Source organism: Diadema setosum, chromosome 2, assembly GCF_964275005.1.
Source record: "Diadema setosum chromosome 2, eeDiaSeto1, whole genome shotgun sequence".
Taxonomy (NCBI): Eukaryota; Metazoa; Echinodermata; class Echinoidea; order Diadematoida; family Diadematidae; genus Diadema; species Diadema setosum.
This window is the reverse complement of record NC_092686.1, coordinates 42,790,154-42,817,999: the sequence shown is the minus strand read 5'-3', so window position 1 is coordinate 42,817,999 and position 27,846 is coordinate 42,790,154. Positions and strand designations below refer to the sequence as shown.

The 27,846-nt window shown below is 36.0% G+C and overlaps 1 protein-coding gene across 1 annotated transcript in view; it reads left to right on the top strand.

Annotated features, from left to right (window-relative positions):
• The window catches only part of LOC140245283 (plexin-A4-like), a 51,124-nt gene that overhangs the window by 11,220 nt on the left and 12,058 nt on the right, over positions 1 to 27,846 (top strand). Inside the window, exons 6-22 of the mRNA XM_072324871.1 lie at positions 4,229 to 4,361; positions 4,622 to 4,778; positions 5,125 to 5,224; positions 6,890 to 7,001; positions 7,625 to 7,759; positions 8,849 to 8,947; positions 10,341 to 10,434; positions 15,234 to 15,424; positions 16,089 to 16,243; positions 17,304 to 17,415; positions 18,263 to 18,399; positions 18,855 to 19,022; positions 19,371 to 19,470; positions 19,777 to 20,016; positions 21,506 to 21,694; positions 22,804 to 23,026; positions 23,497 to 23,639. Of these exons, the coding sequence (XP_072180972.1) occupies positions 4,229 to 4,361; positions 4,622 to 4,778; positions 5,125 to 5,224; positions 6,890 to 7,001; positions 7,625 to 7,759; positions 8,849 to 8,947; positions 10,341 to 10,434; positions 15,234 to 15,424; positions 16,089 to 16,243; positions 17,304 to 17,415; positions 18,263 to 18,399; positions 18,855 to 19,022; positions 19,371 to 19,470; positions 19,777 to 20,016; positions 21,506 to 21,694; positions 22,804 to 23,026; positions 23,497 to 23,639 (2,488 nt within the window). The remainder of the gene's footprint in view (positions 1 to 4,228; positions 4,362 to 4,621; positions 4,779 to 5,124; positions 5,225 to 6,889; positions 7,002 to 7,624; positions 7,760 to 8,848; positions 8,948 to 10,340; positions 10,435 to 15,233; positions 15,425 to 16,088; positions 16,244 to 17,303; positions 17,416 to 18,262; positions 18,400 to 18,854; positions 19,023 to 19,370; positions 19,471 to 19,776; positions 20,017 to 21,505; positions 21,695 to 22,803; positions 23,027 to 23,496; positions 23,640 to 27,846) is intronic.

The window sequence follows — 27,846 nt, the reverse complement described above, 5'->3', positions numbered from 1 at the left end:
TTGATCGGGATTGATCGAGTTGATCTGATCGGCAGTGGGAACGCACCATTATGGTACGTTCCCACTGCCGATCAGATCAACTCGATCAATCCCGATCAAGCTTTTTTAGCCTGGTCGGGCTCGCTCGGCATTGGTATTCGGGGTCGATCTACCTTGATCGGCATCGCTCCTGCTTCCTTCACGATAATTTTGGACATGTCCAAAATATTCGAGTAGGGAGCCCGAACACCAACAGCTCGGGTAGTGATCGAGAAGAGATCGTGCTGATCGGGAATCGGTCGTATAGAAATCTAGTGTGGTCGGGACGGATTTTTCCCCGAGCTCAGTTCCCGATCATCTCGAGTTATACTCGAATGCTGCAAGATTGATTTCAGATCATCTCGATCCGGGATTCATCAGTTTCATGAATAACTCGACCGCTACACGACCGATACAGAACTGCTATCGACTGATACTCGACTAAACTCGATCATGCTTCGACCGGCACTCGATCAAATACCGAGCACTTTTTGACAGTGGTTGCAGCAGGTGCAGACGTACTTTCTTAGCACTCATTTATTGTTCAGGTATTAAGAAAAAACATATACAGTCCTTGGTCACGTTAAAAAGTTAAATGTCGTCAGTTTCTTCATCCACTCCTGGCCCACTGAAGAAAAGAAAAGGGCCACGAAGAGAGGGAAAAGAGAACAAACCCTAAACAGCAGACATGACAGAATTAGACTCTCTAGACAAAAATACCAGAAGTAAGAAAAGAAACACAACTGAAACTGAGAAAAAAAAATCAATCGGTATTCTGGTAATATGACTGTAACGTGAAAGGAAATTTTCTAGATTATATACTTTACTTATAAACTGAGAAATGTTTCTTGAATTCTTTTGCTAGCTTGTCTGTTTCAAAGTTGAAGTTGGTTACGTTGATATAAAATCAATTTCTTACGCTGAAGTGTTAAAACAGTAGTTGTAACGTAGATTCATAATAAATGCTCAGTGACTTACTTTACTTTTATTTACGTAGATGTTACACTTTTGCTTCGCTTAATAAGGTTTTTTTTTTTTTTTTTTTTTTTAATTGAGAGTTGAATGTACATTGCTTGAAGTCCACCTCGATATCGATTGGCTGGGATGAGTTGAAAAAAAAAATAAACAACCAAGATTTTCATCATTTTTTTGCTAGTGTAAAATGTTATTTTATTTTCATGATAATGTACTCTGTTCCACATATCAGCACACTTCATGAATTTAGAAATTAATATGATACATGTATTTTCTTTTACACACATTTTGGGCCTATATAATTTATCAATGAATACATAGATATTTTTCATTCACTTTTTTCATTCTTTAATAATGAGAACAATAATGACAAAGATAACACGACTCATTTGGGGTGTAGAACAGTCAATTTTTTTCAACTCTATATAATGGTGCATTTATGGGCATATCTACAGGCCTATATTCATTTTAGACCAAATTTATTTCAGCCCACCTATATGTCCTGCACTTATACGAAGCGTGGCGGTGTGACATTTCTTTTTTTTTTTTATGAGACATCAAACTTAGATTTGCTATTCTTCACATCCAGTGAAAATATCGAATGCATATGAATGACACAATGATAATCAATCTTCGTGCAGGCGCTTTGATCTCCATGAAAATTTGTGATTTACAAAATCTGTAACTTTCCGCACTGATATCCTACTTGACTGAGCGATAGTGAAGCCGTAAAAACTGATAACGAATGCGTCAAAAATAGCTACTGAAAACGGATAAAATGAATGAATACAAATGAATGCATTTTTGGTACCTTTTTGAGTGGCTCACAAACAGCAGTGATCAGTCCTTGTCATCGTTTTTTTTTTTTTTTTTTTTTCGGGAAATATGACTACAGAATCGAAACGCCTGCACGAGAATTGATGATTGTGGTTTCAAAATAGGAAGTGTTCTTCTATCAACTATTTGTCAGTCCAATTCCTAATTGCTGCATTCAATTTAGCAAAATATACCACAGATGACATGTTCGGTATAGTTTAATTTTATGATCTCTTCATTCAAATTCATTTTGGAGCATTCAAATTACCTTTAGCCTCATTCTAAGTAACACTTTTTGTATTGAAATTCGTAACACAAGCACCATTTGGTTATTCGTTTAACACTTTTTCTATTGAAATTCGTAAAACAAGCACCATTTGGTTATTCGTTCATTCAGTTTAGAATGATAGTCACGTAATCACGGACATGCTGCTCTCGTTCATTCCAATTCATTTTTGGGCAGTCAATTTAGCACGCATGTTTATGGTTTGCTTCTTTCTTTATTTTCTTAACATAGTTATTGTTTTCCAAGCGTCATTACATTTCATATTTTCGTACTCATTTCAGAGATTTTGGCAACATTTTTGTTTTCTTTAATGTGCTTATAAGTGACTCTTCAATTCCGAAGATAGTGCAACATGTGCATGGCCACAACTTATCTCGCCGTTGTGCGCTTTATTCCTTGTGTCGGCCAGTTGTAGGAAGTCAAGGTTATGATCATTAATATTCATATAATTCTTTTTCTGTCCCCTTGAGATATACGTCTGTATCTAACTTGTGCCGTGACTGTAAGAAGATGAAGTTAAACTAGAGTATTGGTACATGTTGGCCTAAAATGTCATGTATGAAAGAAAAGGGGCGTTACAGAACAGCAAAGTTATATAATATGGTCAAAAATACGATACTTTTACTGCTTAACAGTGTGTGGATGAAACAATAAGTCACATAGAAATACGCTTTTAAATGTTAGTACCTTTTCAACGAAAAGAAATGACATGACGTTTATTTCAATGAACATGTTAGGAATTTGACTGCCCATACGCGAAATTGAATGACTGAAATATCCCTTTCGCCAGTGCTGGCGAATTTGAATGACTGAAGAGCACGTGCCAATTTGAATGCCCGTTTTACGAATTCGAAAGGCACATGTGCAAATCTCACTGATCGGAATGCTAAATTGAACGAACAACTTGCAATTTTGAATGACCGAATGTACAGTGATGAGGATTTTCGCTAAATTGAATGAACCTTTCATCAAATGGACTGACAAAAGTGCGAAATTGGCCGGTAAAACCTACACTAAAGATAATCATTTCTTTCGTTCATTCATGTTTTTGCAATCAATAGTCAGTTTGTAGCACTCTTTTTGGCCACGCCGTATTCAAGCATAAATACTGAGTTGTCTCATACAAACCAAACGAATTAAATACTGTAACCAATTCTTCCTTCACCCGATCACTGTACGAACCTGCCGACCCGTTCGATGCAAGATCTTACACAGATCGAGTCATGTCGAGCTGGTCTAGGAAGTCTAGTAGAAATCGAGTATTGACCGTGTAGCGATCGTGTATTGATTGTGTGTATATCGGGATGTTCGAGTAGAGATCTGTGTGGCAGTCGAGGAGAGATTCTGGAGATGTCGAGAATGGTCGGATGCGGATCGTAAAAGATCGAATAGCAGTCGGGAAGGGATCGTGTTGAAGGACGATCGAGCATTTGGTCGGGATTGCTCTGGCAAAAATAGGTGATCGGGATTGATCTCGCTTGATCGAGTTGATCTGATCGGCAGTGGGAACGGGGTATAAGGGAGCAGCAGAGTATACGCTCTACGTGTTTTATGGTTATTAGACACCAGTTTCAGTGTGCAATGCACTACAAAGATTGCAGCAACCATGACAGCAATATTAATCATCTTCAGCACACACGAGTGACATCAGAAAACGAAATATTACCTATATTATCTTATGTCGTATTATTTCTACATAATTCACAATTCAAGATGATACGATGTTGTGAAAGAAGAACCAGTTTCAACAGCAGTTTCCCCTTCCTTGTTTATTCAAGTTTTGTAAAATTGATGTGACGACTATTGTTTTCTCAAATTGGTGCCCTGACAGCTGGTATGCACTTATCCTGCAGGTGGCATTCGATCTCATTGACTTGAAGAACAAGCTGTAACTGCAATAAAACCGAGATTATTTTGTTGGACGTTCTTCGAAACAAAATATTATTATGAAGATATCAAACATGAAGGCTTTGATCGAGGTGTTTACTATCTATGCAATTGGAACACGCAAACACACATAGGCTACTATATCAATGACAATAGTGATAAGCGGTATTTTTCGCGCCATCTTTGCAGGCTTCAATTGAGTGACACTCCATAATATTCTGGTCCCATCGCACTGTCTTGTCCTAGGTGTACGAGGTATCACGAATGCCCATCTAGTGATCAGTCAACTCGATGGTTATCATACAACGCAGTCCAGTGTGTATCTATCTCAATGGTTCAACCCTCGGAGGAGTTACTGTATCAGCAAAGTGAGCAGATTGTAAGTATATTGTTGTAACGATGTGTTGAGAAAATTCATTCAAATCAGAACATCCAATGCAACAGATCTATGGTAGACAATATGGTTGTAATACTTGTCAGAGATTGTTAAAAATGGTTATAATTTGATTAAGTTTTTAATGTTTGAAGTAAAGAAAAAAAAAAGCTTTCAGAATTGCTGATCTGATGTTGTGGCATAGATTGTGCAATTTCGTAGAACATGTCCGGGTCTCTTGATTTTTCTATGCACTCAAATTTTAGTTGAGCATCACTGTGGAACAGCTTCCAGGCTTGCCGAATGGATCCTACTATCTCTGTACATTTGGTGACTCGTGCGAAACAAACGCAACAATTGTTGCAAATAAAGTGAGCTGTCTGTCACCTCCAGCCGGAGCCCTACCGCCAATTCCTGACGGCGGTAAGTATAGTGTTGGTTTTATTCGTAATCGTACTTCGAAGTGCACTGTTATTTGATGTTGTGAATTGATTTGTAATCACACTGCTGAATATTTCAGACTTAAAACTAGCATTTATCATAAACTTATTCACAATAATATAACCATCACTTACTAATATCGTCACTTCAGTAGCCTACTATTCACATCTGACGAGTTTTCATCAAATTATATTAGACTGCATTGTGGAGGTTTGATGATTCCATGTGTTCACACGATATTTCCCGAAATTTGATGATGTGAGCTGGTTCTGTGAATATTTTTTTTATTTTTATTTTAGAGTTACCCACTTCTTTTTTTCACACACAGACGACAATATCCGTGTAACGCTAGCCATTAAATCGACGGAGTCTGGAATTCAGTTTGTCAGCAGAGATCTGTACTTTTACGACTGCACTCTAGACACGTCGTAAGTTGTGTGTTTTCCTGTTGCTTTATCCTCTCTGGATAACGCTATCAAAAGTCCAACCAATTTTCCTCTTTGATATATAGGATGTGCAGTTCCCATGAAATACTGAAATGCTAGGTACTAGACACTCTCGATTTTTGTCTCGCCCACCGGAGGTGAAGGCGAGACTAAGGGATCCAAATGGCGTCCGTCCCTCGTCCGTCCGTCGTCCGTCCGTCGTCCGTCACAAATGTTAAAGTTTACATGCAAGACTCTCTTATGATGCATAACTTGGCAACTGTTACAGCAATGGCAGCCACACTTGGGTGATAAAAGCACTAGGGGTATCTTTATGTTATGGTGTTGTCAGAGGTCATGTGATGATGTCAAAGGTCATTTGAGGTCATATATTAAAGAGTATGTGCAAGACTCTCTTTTCTATGTTAAAGTTTACCTGCAAGACTCTCTTTTGACAAATAACTTCACATAAGTTGCTTGGATTACAACATAACTTGGGTGATGGATGTACTGGGGGTACCTTCATATTATGGTGCTGTAAGAGGTCACATGATGAGGTCAAAGGTCATTTGAGGTCATACGTTAAAGTTTACTTGCAAGACTCTCTTAGCACATGTAACTCGGCACATGTTGCTACAATGGCAATCAAACTTGGGTGATGGATGCACTTGGAATACATTCATGTTATGGTGCCGTTGGAGCTCACATGGTAAGGTAAAAGGTTATTTCAAGTCAATGTTAAAGTTTACCTGCAAGACTCCCCTATGATAGATAACTTTGCAGCCATCGCTCCCTTCTCAACCAAACTTGGGTTGTAGATGCACTTGGGGGACCTGCATATTATGTTGCTATCAGGGGTGACACGCCTCAATTGTGCAACTGATTATCATCCTATTTTGTCTTTGTCTAATCTACAGCTGTAATAGAACTTGGTGGAGGCTTTTTATTCCATCTCAAAGAAGGGGGAAGGTGGGGGAGGGGGAGTAGATAGAGGAAGTAGCATTGCCTGAAATAGCCCTTCTCATTTATGGGATGTTACATTCTATGGCAGATATTTCACAATCAGCCAGGGATACAATTCTTTTGCGTGGCAACGGAGATCGCGATATTTCTGGTTACTTTCGCAAGTGGGCGAGACACAATATTGCTAATGCCTTGTTTTTCTTTTCTGTCTCTCACTGTTCTATAATCATGTTTGTTCTCTTGTTTTCCTGTCGATATTCTCGAATACTCGAATACTCTTTGGCCGGAAAAAAAAAATAAGCGAAGTAGAATGTAAAAATGTCGTTAATATGCAGATATCATATGCATGGCCCAAAATCTGGATATTTCGACCACTGACATCATTGTTACTGTTCTCTTGATCCCATGAAGTAATGTACTCGAATGCAACATAACATCGAGAAATAGCTATTAAAAGTCTCGTTAATTGGTGCACCAAGTTGATGTTGATAAACATCCATACATAACACTGTGTCATGTGTACCCCCGCATGTCGAGATCGTTTTATTTTGCCCCCCCCCCCTTCATGCATATCAAAAATGCGTAATTTTTATTACATCTTTGTAACATGTCTATTATTTATTGCCTTGAATATGAAATACACGCATCCTTAATTATTCCCTGTGAAAAAGTCTTCTCATCATGTTGCCAACATATCCCCTGCAGATGTTCGTCTTGTGTGACCACGCCCTGGCCGTGTGACTGGTGTGTGTACGAAAACAGGTGTACACACGATAACTCGTCTTGTGAGGGTGATACCATCGTGTTTGGAAATAAGGTGATTTCAGAAATATATAAATTCGATATTGCTATAATGGTAATTTTGAATGAAGAGCGTGATACAGCAAGCATTGCAAGTACATGTATACAAAAAATTGTATCTGGATATACATGCACATAATGTACATACTAATAGATACATGCGTGCTGTAATTATTTTTTAATCATATGCATGTTAATAAAAAACAAAAAGAAGTTCTAGTCGTGTAACAATTCTACAAGTAGATGGGATATACTTTCTATGTAGAGGGATGGAATATGTCTCATCATTAATAAACATGCATTTTATTAGAAACATTGATCACGAAAATTACACACATTGATTTTTGCATGTTCAGGTGCCTCTTCGTGTCCTTAGCTGTCCTGAAAATCATCGTTGTTTATTTCAACACTGTAGAAATGATATTCAGATAAGTTGTTGTTTTTGACAATGCATTGTTCAGCACAATGACCACACATGGCAATGTATATGTATTTATATATATATATATATATATACATATAAAATCAATATATCGAATGCTCGAAAGAGGCATACATTAGTAGTTCAGCTACTCAAGTAGTCCTGTAGGCCTACCGTTCCAATATTCCAACCTATCATCCTCCTTATTTCCAAAACAGGGTGCAAGTGAGACGGGAAACAGTAGTCAACTGTACTGCCCTCAAATTCTTGGCCCTGCAGAAACATTGATACCGGTTGGGGTTGAAACTTCCTACATCCTTCTGGGGAGCAATCTTCCAATAGATAGTTCAAAGGTACGTCGTCGTGGCAAACGCTATCGTAAACAACGTTATAAAGTATGGACTTGGTAAATTCAGTATAATATACGAAAGACATTATACAGAGTGCGTTTGGTCCACATTAATTTTGTAATATACTAATGGCTTTCGAGGAAAATTGAACAAAGAGTTACTATGAACTTCATGTACAGCCGGGATTAGACATTCAAATGAGAAAATTCGAAGAACAACTGAATCTTAAAGGGGATGGCTAGTAAATGATCAGTGGGAATCAGTGGGAATGCTGGGGGATGATTGTTCCAATCCTTGCGGGATTCGTATAAGAGTACATTATATAGTTGTTGTGTAAAAATTATTTGCTTCGGAATGGTCTCATATTCAAGTAATGTGCAGTTTAATGTTTCCAGGTTAGCATGCCCACAAGGATTGGAACAATCATCCCCCAGCATTCCCACTGATTCCCACTGATCAGTTACTAGCCATCCCCTCTAATGTCACCTAAATACGACATAATGATTTTTGAAATAGCTATATCATGGTAACATGCACCATGGTTTCCATATTGTTTTTACGTCTCATGTTCTTTCCATTATATAAAAAAAAAAAAACGAAATGCAATGGGAGCTGTTATTACTGTAGGTGTATTCACAGATGTCTCTTTTTTAACGACGGGATTGACTACTATGTTCTTTGATGTATTTTAGGTAGAAGTAAGAAGAAACATGTTTCGAAGAAACAAATTTATGGCGTTACAGGCCGAGGTGAAAAATAAAAACAAAACAAAATGAAACAAACATACAATAAGGAGGTAACATGCAAGTGAGGTCCAGCGGCGACGCGAACTTGAGAAAATTGTGTATCTGAACGTGATACTAAAATCGGAGACAAACTTCCAAGTTTTGTTTCATCTCTTTCAATCACAACATCATCTACACATTGTTGACATTTTTCACTTTTTGTGACAAATTCTTCCTTAACATGTAGCAAATATTATCACATTCTCCTCTTTCATGGGAACAGGAGTTTAAAATCTGTCATTGATACACCATATGTGTATTTTGTTAGACATCATGTGGATAGTGTTATTGTTATCTTTTTGCTTAGGTCAATTTATATGAATGCGTATTGCATGTGGAAGGAGGGGAACAGATAACTATTGCTACTAGCTTCAACGACAGTTACGTTGAATGTGGCAAGAAAAGCGTAAGTTTGCTTTGAATTGTCCTTTCTTTGTTGTTACATAGCATTTGGTATCATTACGTGTATACACGCACCTTACTCTATCTGATAAGGGACAAACGCAGGGTTTATAAGACTTGCTACCATAAGAATATATCTTATTCGTATTAACTATATTATGAATGGACTCGCAGTTGAACCGAAGTATTCATACCGCACAAGGTTCATACATCTTTTCTAGGCACAAAATCAAAATATTATGAATTCACTTTGTTTTATTTCTCAACTTGAACAAGTGAAATCATTATGACAAAATCAATAATTTCCACATCAAAATATAAAGAACAGAAGGCCTACTCAAAAGGAATAGATATAGTTGTGTATACAATATACCTACATTACATTTAACGTATCTTAAAGGTACACAGATGGAGGAGATCGTTATCGCTAAGTAATTTGCTTGGCTGGATGGGGTTTCTTGGTGATATAGTATCTTAAAGGTCCTGTTTACCATTGAAATAAGTAATTTGAAAATGTTTAAGGTATCACTTTTGATGCATATGTGTAGGTCAGTTGTATCACAAAACATCCTACCATATAAAATTTTGGCATAACAGCCTAAAATATAAGGAGATATCACTATTTTTCTCATTAAAACATAACTGTTGACGGTTTAGTCTGGAAACATTTTTATTATAATTATTGTTCACATTTAGTATACTTAACAATACTTAACATCTATTTTAACATACTGGTTCAAATTTTTACATTGGTTGTTTCTGTCCCTAACTCACATTTAGAACTATTTTTGAAGCACTAATGCTGAGTTTTTGTTTCATCTGCAAATGGTAAATTATGCCTTTAATTCTCCCTTATTTCTAACTGAAGAAAAACATCATAATTATATACACAGATATACAACTTGAACTTTCAAATATAATTTTCAATATCATTTAGCCAAGGAGGGAATCACAAAGAGAACGATTATAAGAACAGAAACAATGAAGGGGATACACTTGTACCTGTATACATATATATATATAAAAAAGTTGAGAGAATTTAGAGAAGCGATAGTAACGGTGCTTGGTAGGATGGAGCTATATGCAAATATATATATAATATATATATATATATATATATATATATATATATATCAGGGAATTTATATTTAGGAAAAAAAAAGTTATTTTACAGTAAACCAATATTCATGATTTTGTAATATAAGAATGAATCGGTGAGAACGATTCCGCTGTATAAGAATATATCGGCTTCCTCTTTTTAAGAGAATCATTTTGCACCTTTAAGTGAAAAATGATATTTGTAGTGGGTTTTTTTTTTCTTCAATATTTTGCATACCGAGCTTCGTCAATCTAATCAGAAAAATAACCCCGTTTGAACGAATCTTACCTCATTGCAGTATTCGTACAGTGAGAGTGTCCTCTCAACCGACGTGAACGTGTCTGTTCGCTGGAATTCTCAAAATTACATTGATGACATCACTGGAACTACAGGTAAGTCAGAAACCACCACGCATTCTACATCTCTGTTTTACATAAGTGATTCTCTTGTTCCCTTTCTTTGTATATTTTGAGTTTGTTTGAAAAAATTTTATTTTCTGCATTTCATATTTTCTTTCAGAATAACAAAAATAACAAAGGCAGATTCAATTACACAAATACAATTCTGAAAATTATTGACATATTACAGAGTAAGTCATATTTTGTATGTAAAGACAAATGAAACGTTAAATAACATACAAAATGTTTATATGGCCAATAATGATTTAATTCACAGTACAATATATAATATATACATATGATGCAGAGGGCCGCCGTTATAAGCCGTGCTTGAACAGACGGACAGCCAGAGTTAAATTACCATTTTTTATTGTAGTACTTGAACACTAATACAGATGGGCCATGTTAAAGTGCGTGTAAATCCAGTTTTATACAATTACTTGGTAAACAGGAGTGGTGCCTGTGAGTGCATGTGCAGGTGATGAAGCGCGAAAGTGTTGATGGTCAGCACTTCTAAGAAAATGATTGGATATGTTATAATATGGGCGAAGGGTCAAGCAGCAAAGTAAAAGAAAAGGAAAAGGGGGTGGACCAAATATTGCCTTGTTGTTGAGTATAAGAGGTACATGTTTAATGATTACTGTACCGTATGATATTGTGCCAAGAAATATTTCTTTGTATTTGCCTTAAAGGAATAGAGAGATGTGCACTGTTTTATGTGGAGAGGGAGTGAATTCCAAATATCAGGCCCGTTATGCCGAATTGATTTTTGAGCTAATAGGAGTTTAGGGTTATTCAAATGGAAATCATTACGATGGCGCGTGGGGTAAGCATGGACATCCCTGTTAAGGGAAAATGCGTTGTGGAAGAGTGGGAGTAGATTTTGCGTGTATTTGAACATAAATATTGCTGTTTGAAATTTGTGTATATCGTCAACTTTAAGAACTTTTAGTCTAAGGAACAATGGATCAGTATGTTCTAGATAATGTGAGTTGGTACATATTCTTATTGCCTTTTTCTGTAAAAGAAAACTAACATTTACTTTGGTTTTATTACAGTTTCCCCAGACAACATTACAATAATTAATGTACGGTAAGATTAATGCATTGTATAACATAATGAATACTTTTTCCGTTACAAAATATTTTAATCTCCGAAGTATTCCAATGGCTTTGGATATTAATGTGGTTATATTGTCAATGTGGTTATTCCAATTTAAGTTGGAGTCAACGGTTACCCCTAAGAACTTGGTTGATTTTTTTCCAATAATGGGCATACCATCAATAATAATGTTATTAGGCATTATCGGTTGCAAATATGAAGTATTGAAGTTTATAAAACACGTTTTATCTATATTTAGTGATAATTTATTGCATTTAAACCATGTAGAAATTTTTGCAAGCTAAGAATTAAGTATATCAACTAGTGTGTTTAAACAGTTGTGAGAGTAGAAGACACTGGTATCGTCCGCGAATAATACATAGGTGAGAAGGGTTGAGGAATTTATGATATCGTTGATATATATAAGAAAAAGTAGAGGTCCTAAAATGGATCCCTGTGGTACACCGCAAGTAATATATGACTTAAGCGAGGTACTTGAATGAAATGCTACGTATTGCTGACGTTGGGATAAATAATCTCGGAACCAGGAAAGAACTATTCCTCTTATGCCATAATTATGTAGCTTTTTTAATAAAATTCCATGGTCTATTGTATCAAAGGCCTTGCTCAGGTCCATAAAAACTCCTATCACGTGCTGTTTGTTCGCAATAGAATCGATAATTTTGTCACAAGTTTGAATGATTGCAAAATCTGTAGAAAAACCTTTGCGAAAGCCAAATTGGTTAGGATTTAAAATGTGGTTATCAACCAGAAACTTATACAAACGTTCATGTGCAATCTTTTCAAGGATCTTGGAAATGACGGGCAATAATGAAATTGGACGATAATTCTTTATTTGGGACGCATCATCTTTTTTGTGAATAGGGATTACTTTCGCAATCTTTAAAGAATTTGGGAAGATCCCAGTAGATAATGATAAGTTACAAATATGTACTATGGGGGTTACTAAAAAATGTATTATTTGTTTTAGTAAATGCATACTTAATCCATCGTGGCCACAAGATCTACTCGACTTAAAAGATCGAACAATATTCAGTATTTCATTTTCATTCGTGGGAGTAAAGAATAAAGAATTATTATTACTTTCTGGAAGGTAATCTGTAAAATTTCCAGCGTTTGGAAGTATTGTTGAGAAGAGATTGGGGCCTATGTTGGTAAAGAACTTATTAAAACAATTTGCAATGATTTCAGGGTCGTTAATATCTTGGTCATTTTCGGAAATAACGGTCGGGAGTTCTTTCTTTTTATTCTTGATAAGGTCATTGATAGTTCGCCACAGTTTGGTTTTACTGTCCTTATTTAATTCTAGTATGTCTGAATAATATCGCTTTCGAGATGCCCGGATTAATGTGGTTAATATATTTCGATATGTTCTGTATTTTGCTTTGTTCTGTGGTGTTGGTTTACGTAAGGACATTTTATATAAGCGATTACGGGTGAGTATAGAACGCATTAGCCCTTTGGTAATCCATGGTTGTTTTGTTTTTGCGCGATTGTTCTTATTAACTAAGGGAATACGATTATTATAATAATAAAGAAATTTATGCAAAAAACATTTCGTAAGATAAATTCGCGTCATTGACCGAAGTCACATCTTGCCATTGTTCGCGTGATAAATCAGATATTAATGAATTAATATTTTCGTGAGATTCTTTTCTTCGCGTTCTATAGCATTTTTGTTTTGGTTGAACGTTTCCAATCTGTTCGTGAATGGTAAATATTGGAAGATGATCAGATATATCTGAATAAAGTATGCCATTAGTATAGTTTTTATCAATAATGTTAGAGAAGATGTTGTCGATTAAAGTCTCAGTTGACGTGGTGTTACAGATTCTCGTAGGCTTATTAATGTGAGGATAAAGACTACTTAATGATAATGTGTTATGAAATCTAGAAGAATTATGGTTTGTCGTACTTAGTAAATCAATATTGTAATCCCCCATTAAGAACAAACTTTTATTTTCATGAATAATTGTATTTGAAAAAATTTCAATGCTGTCTAAAAATAAATCTATTTCGTTATTTGGTGATCTATTATCACACCTATAATAATATTTTTAGTTTTATCATTTATAATTTCGACGAATAAACTTTCAACACCATTAATGGATAAGTCAGGTCGGAGTTTGTAACGAAGTTGATTATGTATATACAAGGCTACTCCACCTCCTCTTCCAGTCCTTCTATCTGCACGAATCATATCATAATTTTGAATACTAAACATATTTGGGGAGACATAATGCAACCAAGTTTCAGAAATTCCTATTACGGAAAAGGCATATACGAGGCAGGCCGCTGGATCAGTGAATTTCAGAGCAAAATTGCATTATTTGTAAAGGGGTATTTCAAGACGTTTATAAAGCAATATGAAAGGTCGACTCTTCTCTGAGATATATTAGATAATCGTCTTGTTTTCGACGATTCCGGAGTTATATTTTGTTATCCTGAAATTACACACTATGGGAGCCAAAAAGAATGAAACATTATTGTACCACAATAATGCCACATTTGGGATTGCTTTAAATTGATTCTTGTATTGTTCATTTTATCAGCATTGATGACGATAGATCTTGAAAATGATCTTAGTGTTCACAACGTATAGGCTTACAAGCAGAAAAACGAGAACAATCATTCTCGGTTGTCATTTAATTGCGATGTTGTGTTGGTCTACTCGATCTACGTACGGGTTAATGTTTGTGCCGTTTGTGTCTTCATAGAACCTGTCATAGTTACTGTGTTGATTATTATTATTGTTAATATGAGCATCATATTGATCGGAACTGTAAGCTAGTGAGATTACAACGTGTAATTTGAATCCCAAATTATTAGTGACACATAAATCTATAAGATATTCGGGTCCAGATATTTGGAATAATCTCCCGGATAATATAAAGTCTTGTTCAAGTATTTATTCTTTGAAAGCTTCACTTAAACGATATTTGATACAATTATATTCTCCAAACCAATTGAGCTAACAAATATTTATAGTATAGATTGTCATCTTATTGTCAATCTCTATTTTCTTCCTTCAACTGCATCTTGCACTCTCACCTGCAACTGCACTGCACTCACCTGATCACCTTCCTCCAAGAGAGTTATGTCGTTGGATAGTCATTTTATGAGGCCTCCATCCATTTCAAGCTTAATCGCTTATGATGGTGGTCTCCTGCATTCAATTATCTCTGTTGTTTACTGAAAAATACTGTATATTTTATTTCATGTTTCTGTGTATCAACATTGCTCAATGCAATCACCTATATGTGAATCTATTTATGTACTGTTATCGATTTATTTCACTGCACTTGTTATTCTTTGTCTTTTACTTTTTGAAGTTTGCATTCAAATTGCATCTGATTGAATGCAGAAATAAAAGCAAACAAACAAACAAACAAACAACGTGTAATATGAGTGTTCATGAAAATCAGGTCACTCAAGTCACAACGCAGGTACAAGATATTGATGTTGTTTAATGTTATGCCTCCTGCTAATTGTCAATCTAAAGAAAATAAAGTTAATTACATCAATGAACATAATTGTCCATTGCGTCACAATTTTGAGTCTTCATGTGGTTAAGACTCCTCAATTTGTACAGGTTGTTGCAGTAACTACATGAAATACGCCGCTCTCTGTTATGAAGATACATGATAAACATGTCGATATTTTTCTGCCAGTGTCCCTGTACAAGTGTTCTGTGAATGGTGAGAGCTGCAGTAGGTGCCTCTCTAAGGAAGTGACCCCGACCAACCTAGGGTGTGGTTGGTGTGGAGACAACTGTAACGTTCAGCTAAGTGATGTCTGTCAGCGGAACACCTTTCTAAATCAGAACCAGAGTCATCAGTGCGACCCGCCAAACATCATCGATGTAAGTTTGCTTCTGACACAGTGTCTGATCTTGAAGTTTTGATCAGTGTGTGATCAATGCAGCTGATTTGCCCAATGCTAATAATTGTGAGAGTCACTGTGATGTAATAATAATTATCATATAACCTCGTCAATGTTAACTATTCTTTCGTTAAGGAGTTTACCTGACTTTGCCAGATACCTATCTTTATGTTTGGGTCACTAGGGACAAGGTTAGAACATCTTGCCAAGGGACTTGTACATCGGGCAAGAAGCAGACCATTAGTATGGTGGTATTCTGAAAATCTTCTTACGTCAGAAATGTGCATATCTTCCCAGGATTCATCCTCATTTGCATATTTTTTTTTCTGAAAAGTTTCTTCCTACGTTAAGGGAAAAGTAATGAAGAAACTTTAGATTTTTAGAATGCCACCTAGGAAAAAATCTGACTTAGGAAGAAGTATCTTCCTAGGAAGTATTTCAAAATACCACCCCTGGGATCTCTATTGTAAAGTAGGGCCTACGGAGCCATATTTACTACATCACGCAGCTAATACCCACGCAGTGATGTTTGTAAATATGTTTGTTTATCTGTCTTGGCGCGCTAGTTTTTATAAATATTCCATTAATCACGACCACTGTACGTATGGTAGAGTCCTCAATATTACCACTTAGTGTTATTATAGTTTTCCCCCGTCTCAGGTCCAGTAGAGGGTAACACAAGAGTCGAAATTATGGGAACCGACATGGGCGTAACGTTTTCTGATATCGCGGACATCACTGTGGCGGGTGTCGAGTGTAACCAGTCGGGTATGGACAGCTTCTACGACCCTGGAAGAAGGTAGGCTCCTCCACTTATAGCTGTAATGATGCATTACGCGGTTTGACAATTTAACTGTGTTTGAGAGTTCTTCTTCTTCTTCTTCTTCTTCTGGTTATGTCTGCCTCCTTCAATAGGCTGAAGATTCTTGCAGGTAAAATTACGTAAAAAAATATTGTCATAAACTGTCTTCAAAAAATTATCCTTTCCATATCACTACAATTAAATTCAATTTCATTTAACTTTATTTCCACTTTTATTTTGCTGCGTCGTATAGACAAAAAATTGTTACACTCGTTTTGTTTCTATATTTTCCTATTTGGTCAAAGAAAGAAAATTCACAGAACCAACAGCAAAGTCAACCGACACATTGATCATTATCTAATCAGCATTATGATCGCCACACGTATTAATTCCATTCTTATTTGTTTGCTTACTTGCAATTAAATCAACTAAGTACCATTCGTAAATGAAAAAAAAAAACAGCTCTAGTGCGTCAAAATAATTCTAAACTGTGAGTTTGGGATAGAAACAACCAATCTGTGAGTTTGGGATAGAAACAACCAATGTAAAAAATTGAATCAATATAATCAATGTGTAGTATTGTAAAAAATATGTAAACAATAGATTCATTAAAATTAGTTTCTAGAATAAACCGTTAACGGTTATGTTTTATTGAGAAAATTAGTCATATCTCTTTATGTTCTTGGCATAATTGAAATATATATATATATATGGTAAGATGTTTTTGTGATACAACTAAATTATCCATAAGCGTCAAATTTGATCACTCGATTTTTAAATCACTTTCCCAATGGTAAACAGTGGCCTTAAAATGTGTAAAACAACGTCGAATATAATAAGAAAAAATGACATCTTAGTCATAACGTCAAAAATATTCCTTGTTTAGCATTAAGTGAGGAAGACTGAAAAGATTTATTTTTGCTCTATATCTGATAAGGTTATTTTTCTTTTCGATCGATTTTTTTTACTTCGACTCCTATTTTCAGTAAAATATCACGTAAAAATATAATGGTTTACACAGAAATGGAATCTGACTCTTTACCTCCATTGCTTATAGTGTGAGCTGCTTGACAAGATCTGTGGACACCATGACTGAAGGGGTGATTACACTTTCTCTAACAAGGACTGATGGAGAGAGAACTAGCAGTGATGACGCATTCGTATACAGAGTGAGTGTGTTGTATATAGACTATATAGGATTGGATGGTATCGATAAATGGGTCCCTAGAACCAGTTCATTAAAACCCGTATGTGATGTAAATACCATGCTGAAGATACCTTCTGTCAAGTATGGAAGTGAAGATGTGTTTGCTTGTTTGTTGATGAGATAAAACCAATCTCTTCCCTTCCCTATAGCTTTTCCGAGTTGGGTCGATTTGTCAACCAATCTTCATAGGGAACCAGACACATTGTGCTCCAAATTGTTCTTTCTATATATTACAACATATTCTTTACTCCCAAACAGTGCCGAATAAGTGCCAAAATCGACTTGTGCAAAGGGAATGCAAATTACGAATGGGAATTATTTGAATTTTAATTACACAAAATTTTGGACTAGTATCACTATACTCTCCTGCCGCTGCGAAGGGGTAACGTCATAAATTTGATCACCAACGCATCAGTTTTCAATAATATAGTGTTTATACTTCCTTCTCTTCTTGATTATGTAGGCCTATGATCTAGCTAGTAAAGAATTAATATCCTGCTACTCACTGAGAAGTCATTTCCTTTGTTTCATTTATTCTTTTATTTTATTTATTTATTTATTTTTTTTGGGGGGGGGGGGCAACTTTACAGTCGGCATTGGAGAAAGAGGAACTTTACAAGTGTTTTCGAAGTGGCGGCATAAGATCAGATGGACCACTTTTTTATTTTTATCTTTTTGTAGGAAATGGCCGTCTGAGTGTTATAATGTAAATGCTGGCCATTCACACTATAATTCTTACTTTCGAGCTGATCGTTCAGATGTGATGGAATATTGTTGAGGTGGAAATGTTGTGATTCCTGTCTCTGCAGAATCCAGAAATATCGGAGTTCGTCCCAAAGAAAGGACCGATAGCTGGGGGAACCAGGATCGCGATAATTGGGACATTTTTGGACACAGGAAGGAATATCACAGTTCATTTCGGCGACACGACGGAATGCACCGGCATGTAAGTCACACGATACCATGGGAAGATAAACAACCTCGTGTATTCAGTCAGCAAATCATGAGCTGCATTTAAAGTTGTAAGCAAAAACGGAACTCATGGCGCTCTAACATTTTATTCGTTTGTTTCTGCTATGCCGAGACTAAGGGGATTTCTGTATTAATTATTTTTTTTTTTTTATGGAATCATTTTTTGTCTGTGTTTGTGTGTGCTTCATGATTTTCCTGGTAGTTTTCCTTACTTCTTCCTTCTCATTTATTTATTCTTCTTCTTGCTCCTCCCGCCATCCTCTTCTCTTCCCCTTCTTCCTTCTCTGTTTCTTTCCCTATATTTCCATTAATTTTTCTCCCTTTATTGTAATTTTTCTCACTGCCTGTGTTATGTGATAAAAGGACGTTAGAAGTGGGCTGCCCAAATGAAAAGAAATTTAAACGTTTGACCCGTTTTGTGAATTGTAGCATATTTGGAGAAAATGGAGCATTCTGCACTACCGGAAGCACACAGTCAGAAGGGGAGGAGCATCTGATTATGACGTTTGATGGCAATAAGAGGAAATCCACCGGTGTATTCACGTTCGCGCCAAATCCGACAATCAGCAACGTGAGCAGGAGCGATACGATTTTATCGTAAGTGTCCTTTTAAATGTATGATTATATTTTAACGGTAGGAATATTCCGAGACAGACAGGGGAAAACGGATCCTTATTTGGAGGAAGATCGGGAGTTTTGTACTTCTCCTCCTTTACGCCAGACTGTAATTACCATTCGACAATGTTCGACGCCTATTAGTTTCAGAGTACTTCATGCAGGCTCCATAAAATTGATCGCTTTTTATCCCTCAGTCGATTGGTAAAAATCGCTCTAGCACGTTTTGTCATCTATAATCATTCAAATCTTTTCTATGCAGAATTCAAAGACTTGGTAAAAAGTACGTGGAAGAGTAACATTTGATCTTCGTTGCTTTAATTCGTACAGAGGAGGACTGGATATTGAAGTATATGGAGAGAGATTCGATCTCATTCAGCTACCAAGGATTGTGATCTTATCTTCGCAATCGGGAGCAAATGCCTCAGAGGTAGGAAATCAAAGTATTGGTTCTTGTCAGACAACTTTTTAATAAAATTGTTTCACTTTTTGAAAAGCTGTCAGCTGGAACATAATAATGTCTTTGGTCACCTTCTCTTGTTTCTACGCCGACATTCTGTTCTAATCTAATCTATTTTTCAAGTGTACTTGTGTATTGTAAAAACATTCTTTATTCTTTCTCTATGCAAAAGATAAAAAAATATTTGGTACTTACCGATGTTGCTCACCAATCCTCTGCTAAACTTTCTTAGATTTTTTTTTTTTCTGAAGAGTACTCTTTACATATACGTTGCAGGTCTGTGCAGCCAGTGTTACCCGTCTTTCTTGCCCCACCCCATCATTTCCCGATGAGCAGCCGCCTGTATCGAGAAATAAACGGTCAAGTTCTACACTTGTCGCCAATTTGACGTTTGACCTTGATGGTTACGTCATTGAACAAGACCAGATTACATACCACCCTGATCCCGTATACTACAATATCTCAGCCCCTCATGGCATCCTCGAGATTGCTGGCAATGGCTTTCTGGATCTAGAAGTAAGATTTTGTTGTTGTTGCAGTTCTTCTTATATCATTGCCATTGCGCTTGGCAACAATATTGTAAGAAGTCAATGACAAATTAGACCTTGGGTTCTGTATGATGCAGGTGAATCACTTTTATTATGCCTCCGCCAACAAAGTGGCCGGAGGCATTATGTTTTCGGGTCGTCCGTCCGTCCGTACGTCCGTACGTCCGTCCGTCCCGTTTTGTTTTTGTCGATATCTCAAGAACCGTGTGGTGGTTTTGCATCAAACTTGGTATGAGGGTATATCCTTGGGGGATGATACTTTGTGTGGATTTTAGGGTCACAGGGTCAAAGGTCAAAGGTCACAGGTTATTTTGTGAAAAAAAATTGAAATTTCATGTTTTTCTCCATATCTTGCAAATGGTTCAAGGTATCTTCATGGAACTTAGTATATATGCTTGTACCGATGGGCAGTGATTATCTAGGGAAGTTTGGGGTCATGGGTCAAAGGTCAGGGGTCAAAGGTCAAGGTCAACTCCTCAAAATATAACTACTTTCCTTATATTTATGCAATGCCTGAAGGATTTTTTTAAAACTTGATGTATGCATGTATAACCCAATATATATTCTGTGGGAAGTTTCTTGCCAAAAGGTCAAAGGTCAAAGGTCAAGTGAAAGTGCTAAATTGCACTTTTTCCTCCATATCTCAAAAATAACTCAAGGTATTGTCATGAAACTTACATATTTATGCATATTCTACCTAACAGTGATTCTCTTTGGAACTGTGGGGTCAAAGGTCAAAGGCCAGGTTTCGATAATACTATTTTACCATTTCATACTGAAATTATACTTTTTCTCAATACCTTGAAAATTACTCAATGCATAAACTTGTAAAAGGGTCAAAAGTCAAGTGAAAATCATCAGTTCCCCCAAATACCTGCACTCTGACGTTTTAATCATTCATCCAATTGAACCTAGTTCTAGGAAAGTGAACATTCAGCACATTTGTGGCAAACCTGTCATTTTGATATTTTGCCAATTGTGTGAAACTGTCATCACACATTGTCAAGACATTGTACTATAGACCTATTAGGAGAACCATGTATTATGGCGGAGGCATACACCAGTCGCCGTAGCGACATTTCTAGTTGAAAATAGTGTTTCGTTACATGTTTTTCATATTAAGAAGATTCATATCCGAAAGGAGCGTCAATGATGATATCAGATTATTGAGTACAAAGTAGACATGTTTGATACATCATCTGCTTTGTGCTCAGTTTCTTGTTTGAAAATCAGCTGTTGGTCCCTATAACAACGCATGCCAGCTGACGAAATCATTAATCGGTTGCTACCTGGTCCTGCCGCAAACTTTGAAAGTCAATCTCAGCCCTTTCCCAGTTTGCGACAACCCCTGGCCAAATTCACATGTATAGCGGAATTCAATGTGTAAGGGAAACCAAATGGACATGTGTAGCATTATCACCCATTATGTGTCCTTCCTACATATTTTTTGAATACAGGGATTATATCTTGACCTTGCCAGCAACAAAGACGACGTAAATGTGTACATTGGCTCAGACGGCTATTGTGATATACAACTGCTGGAATATGACCGTCTAACGTGCATGGTCCCTGAGAAACAGCCAGGCGCTGGAAGCATATCGGGGAGGTTGGGAGAAGGCCTGGCGAGGGACCTACCAGCGATTGAGGCATGCTACTCAGTCTTTCATTTCATGATGTGACACTATTTCATGATGTTACATTGCATTCCAGTATTCAACAGTTCATTTTGTTTGACAGTATAGCATCCTATAAAATCACTTTGTTTTAACATGTTATAACGGGTGCACGTCTCTAGACCGACACCCACGAGTCATAGTTTTACAGTTCATAAGTCATACAGCCCATGAGTTATACAGCTCACGAGTCGTACAGTCCTTTAGTTCGACACTAAGCTAATAAGGCCCACAACACCGACTGTCGAACTCGTGGGCTGTTTTACCTGGTTTCAAACTCACGAGCTTTATTTGCCTATCAGTGTCGAACTCATGGGTTGTATGACTCGTGGGCTGTATGACTCATGGGTGTCGGTCTAGTGGGATGACTCCATTATAAATTTCAAATGAAATAATCGACACAGCGAAGTCAGTCTCATTTTTAGTCCTTGAAATACTGACTTATATTGTTTATAAATATTATTATTCCTTTCTGTGCCATTGGCTTAAATGCGCACAAATTTCACCCCCCCCCCCCAAAAAAAAATAACGCTGGGAAGGTAATTAATTTAAGCACAGAGGGTTAACACTGTTTATGCGATCGGCATCTTTAACGGTGAAAATCAAAATATTATATACCCATGGTTGACATGAAGCTGATGCACTAATTTGTTTACTTGATGATTATTTCTTTTCTTTTTTTTTTTTTTTTGGGGGGGGAGGTGGTTTGATATTTTAGTAGTGTAGGCTACTTTCTTTTGAGTGCTTGTTTATGATCAGGACTATAACTTGTAACGTATCGAAGTACACAAGACTGTATCATATTCCAAAGCAGTAAGGAAACCGACATAATGCATGATGTAGCCGTTAGTTCATGATCTGCTGATATTTCGTCGCACTTTTTGCGAACGTATTTGGCAAAACTCTGTAAGACACAACAAATTGGTAGATTTACGATTTTACTTGAAGTGTTAAATAGTGATCATGAGCAGCATACATGTCGATAAAAGTGGTTCGTGCATGCCCTGAAGTGGAAGGCACGGCATCGCTACCCTGTAGTGGAATCTTTGAACCGTTAAACTCACTTGTCACCTGTTCGTCAGATATACCATGGTAACCTAGTCTTTGAGGTTGGCTACGTGAGGTACAAAGGTGGTGTACCAGTGGCAGCCGTTGCAGGAGGTGTGAGTGCGGCAGCGGTCCTGATCATTGTTGGCTTGGTAGTCACTGGGACCCTCATGCTGAGGAGGTCCCAGAAGAGACTTGACGCAACGACCGATCAACTGGAACTTGTGGAGAAGGATATCCAGGAAAGAGTGCAAAAAGGTGCATACATGAATCACTAGTATACTATTTACCACTGCAAGAAGAGAATACTACTTGGAGAACGACTGTCTAGTCTTATCATTTCACTTACGTTCTGTCCCAGTGATGATGATGACGATTATAATAATAATAGTAATAATAATGATAATAATAACACAATAATTCTAATTATGATAACAATTATTATCGAACGTCTAGCAATCTACCTTTTATCCTATGTCCGACTCCTTTGTCCTATATGAAGCAAGTATAGCATAAGCTACCGTTGCCGTATTTCTTAAAGTGACGTTAACCTTCGCTATACCAAACATTACCATAAAAATAAATAAATGTTAAACGTTTAAGAATATTAAACGTAACATAACACTTGTCTACGAATTTCATCGAATGATAGCAAAAAGCTGCCATAAGAGTTTACCAAGTTTTCATGGTCATGTACATGCGAATTTTTGTTCTACCTATACCCGTAGCTTTTCACGAATTACAGAGTGATATGACTGAGGTGGAAACGCAGGTCGTAGGTCTCGGCATCCCATTTGTCAACGCGCAGGACTACGTCAGGAATATGCTGTTTGCGGGCCTAGGCACCATTCCCAGCACAGCAGACCCGCAGGTACGCTATGCGAATTCCCAAAAAATCATTTGCATTTTCCCATTAATTCATTAATTCATTTATATAATTATTATTTCTTCCTTCAACATTGAGAGCAAATTAATGAACTCGGCTTATTCATATACAATTCAATTCAATTCAATTCAATAGTTTATTTATTTCCATCATCACAAAGAAAAAAAAGAAAAAGTTGACATAATCCAAAGTGATACAATTTTTTTTTCATTTCTCTTACACTCGTCCGATAAAGGATTTTTTTCAATACAATATAAAGTATATTATACACGAATGGTGTCGTAAAAAAGAAACAATGCACTTTGTCATGGCAACAAAAATAGTAAATAATCACAATGATGGAAAACAGTGTTCCACTAAAAAAGCCATGCTTGTTAAACGTGGAACACTGGAACAAAACAACAACAGCACCAATTTGTTATACCAAATAGACATATTCATTTAAATTCTTCTATATACTATTGTACATTTTACTAATTGATATAATGATGTTGATACTATGTACAATACTTACTAGGATTTTAGGATGCAATCGTATAAACTATATAACATATCACATTTGTGGCACAGACACTATGGGGCCAGGTGTGCCAGGAAAATTGAATGGAAAAAGATATGCAATCGGCCACAAAAAAAAAAAAACAAAACAACATAACGACGACAACAACAATAACACAATACACAGAAATAACAAAATTTGAGGAAATGCACTCAGACAGATACTGGACAACGAAGAACGAGGAAAAAGTAGCAGGGAAGAATAGAGAAGGAAAAGGAGAGGGATGGAAAAGGTCTGCGGACACACTACAAAATCTCAAGGAAAAGTGAAACATGACGGGTTTTTCCATTGAACAGAATTAACTGGTATATTTAGAAAACAAATATTTTTTGAGTTTATACTTAAATGTAATTAACTTCACAGATTCTTTTAGATCATTATCTAAGCTATTCCAAAATCTGGGTCCGGTATAAACAAATGTATTTTGAGTGTGTACAGTTCTAACTAAGGGAAGATGAAATTCTTTAGATTGTCTAGTGGGATAATTATGTACGTGGCTGTTACGGTGAAATAAAGAATAAAATATTTTGGGTAGATGATTGCAGTTGTAATTAAACATAAATTGACCAAGTTGTAACGAATACAACTCATTTATTTTCAGAATTTTGTGCTCAAGGAAAAGCTTGTCAGTATGTGCTCGGATATGAAGGTTAAAAACGATTCTGAGCGCCATCTTTTGCAGAAGAAATAGTTTATCTAACAATGTCGAATATGTATTCCCCCAAGCAAGAATTCCGTAATTCAAGTACGGCAATACCAAACTTGAATAAAGCGTAATCAAAGCGGAAGAAGGAAGATAATATTTCAATCTATTCATTATGCCTATGTTACGTGCAATTACTTTACAAATATTGTTTATGTGACACTTCCATGATAACTTATTATCAACACAAACACCTAAGAATTTAATAGACGAAACCTCTTCTAGAGGAGTAGTGTCAAATATAACATTACCTGGTAATCTATCTAAAGAATTACTGAAAAACATATACTTTGTCTTCTCAATATTCAGTGACAATTTATTTGCATATATCCATTGTGAGACATTCTTCAATTCATCATTCACTGTACTAATCAAAGTATTAGGGTCAGGGTGGGAATAAAAAAGATTGGAATCATCCGCGAATAATATGAAGGAGAGTTTATCTGAAGATCTATAAAAATCATTAATGTAAACTATAAATAACAGTGGGCCTAACAAACTTCCTTGCGGAACAACCACATTCTATTTTCTTCATAGAAGAATCAAAACTGTTGACATGTACATATTGAAATCTGTCAGATAAATAACTCGTAAACCATTGCAAGGCTTTTCCGCGAATACCATAATGGGATAACTTAGAAAGAAGTATACCGTGATTAATCGTATCAAAAGCCTTTGAAAAGTCCAGGAAGATGCCTATTGTATGCGAAAATGTATCAAGTGCATGTGTAATCTTTTCCACAAAGGTAAGTAAAGCGTGGGTGGTGTTGTGATTTTCTCTGAATCCAAATTGAAAATTCGTAAATATATTACACATATTGAAAAATTTTACAGTTCGGATATATACTATTCTTTCCAAAATTTTAGAAATTGAGGTTAATAACGATATTGGTCTGTAATTATTGACATCATTTTTCTCCCCTTTCTTATATATAGGTATAACTTTGGCTGTCTTCATTTGACTTGGTACAAGCCCAGTACTAAGTGATAAATTAATAATATATACTAAAGGATCTATCATTTGAAGAATTATATTTTTCAACAAATAATTATCGATTCCATCACAACCTGGGCTTTTCCCTTCTTTCAAATTATGAATAATATCAATAACTTCTTCATTATACGTAGGGTCCAAAAATATAGTTTTAGGATTAGGTATATCTAAAAAATCATAAAACACTTTATTAGATGAAGGGATACTTTGTGATAAATTTTTCCCAATCGATGCAAAAAAATCATTAAAAATTTCGGCCATACCAGCAGGTACATTGCTTGAGGTATTACCCCATCGTACTTCTGAAATACTAGATACATCATTAGATGTATTCATAATCTCTTTTATTGTTTTCCAAGTATTCTTAATATCATTTTTATATTTCATTATCTGGTTGACATAAAATTTTCTCTTTTGTAAACGCAATAAATTAGTAAGCGTGTTTTTATAAGTCACATATTTTTGTCTGTTTTTATCCGTAGGGTTACTCCTGTATTTATAAAACAAATTATTTTTTCTATTAATCGATCTTAAAAGTGATTGGGTTATCCACGGGAGTCTTGGAGTTCTTTCATAAGAACTTTTCCTTGTGCAAAACGGAATATGTTCATCAATTTTAGAAGTGATAGTTTTCATAAAATAATCATAACACAAATCAAGATCGGTATTGTTGTATACATAAAACCAGTCAATATCTTTTAAACTATTTTGCAAATTAATAAGCTTATTGGCTGTAATCTTACGACGTCTCTGATAATTATTTTGCCTAGTAGATAACTTAATTGGCACTTGTGTGAAGATTGGATAATGATCAGAGATAAAACAATACCAGACTCGGGAATTGGGAGAGTATTACAAAAAATATTATCAATCAAAGTGGCAGATCGGTCAGTAACACGGGTCGGCTTAGAAATTAACGGTAATAAAGAAACAGACATTAAGGTTTCTACAAATTCTTGCGAAATATGTTGGGAGTTACATTTCATAAGATCAATATTGAAATCACCCATTAAATATACGTGTTTATTTGTAAAAATAGAGTTCTGCATTAAATTTTGTATATACAACAAAAAATCATTCGGATTCGATCCAGGGGGTCTGTAAACAACTCCAATCAGTATGTTTTTCCCATTCGGGTTTACCATTTCAACAAAAAGAGATTCAACTACATCAGTCATGACATTCAATTCTTCGTGGATAGAATATTCAAATTTGTTGGGGATGTATAAACCCACGCCACCACCCATTCTTTCTTTTCTATTTCTGTACACGAAATCAAAGCCGGATATAGAAAATAAATGACTTATATTGGGAGTCAACCATGTTTCGGTCAAACCTATAACAGAACAGTTATTACCAGAGTTTTCTAAAAATAATCGCAACTTATCAAAATTTCTACTTATGCTTCGTATATTCAAATGAGCTAACAAAAAATTGTCATCATCACTATTCATAACATATTGTTTATACTGATTTACAGTCAGATAAACACATGATGAACTTTGCACAGGATCTTCAGGATCAAAATTATATTCAAATTCTTGTGCTGAAGCATTAAGTTTGTTCGATATGTATGCTTCATATAAGGTGGAAGTTTTGTTTTCCTGCGCGGACGTAAAAGAGCGCCCAACTATATCATGAAATTCATCATCGTTCACAGAGTTGAAAACAAATGTTGGATTAGCCATAAGTATAAAGAGAATCACACCAGAATCGAAAAAAGTTCCACTTAGACCTAGACCTGGAAATTGTAGTTATGTGGGAATGTACAGACCTGGAAGAAAAGAAAGAGAAACGCATATACACAAACATGAAACACATACAAGAGACACACACATGAAGCATAGACATGAGACACACACAAGACACGAGAAACAACAAGGACGCAGACAAGACATAGCCGATGATATCAAATTGGGCACGCACGTCCGTGGCC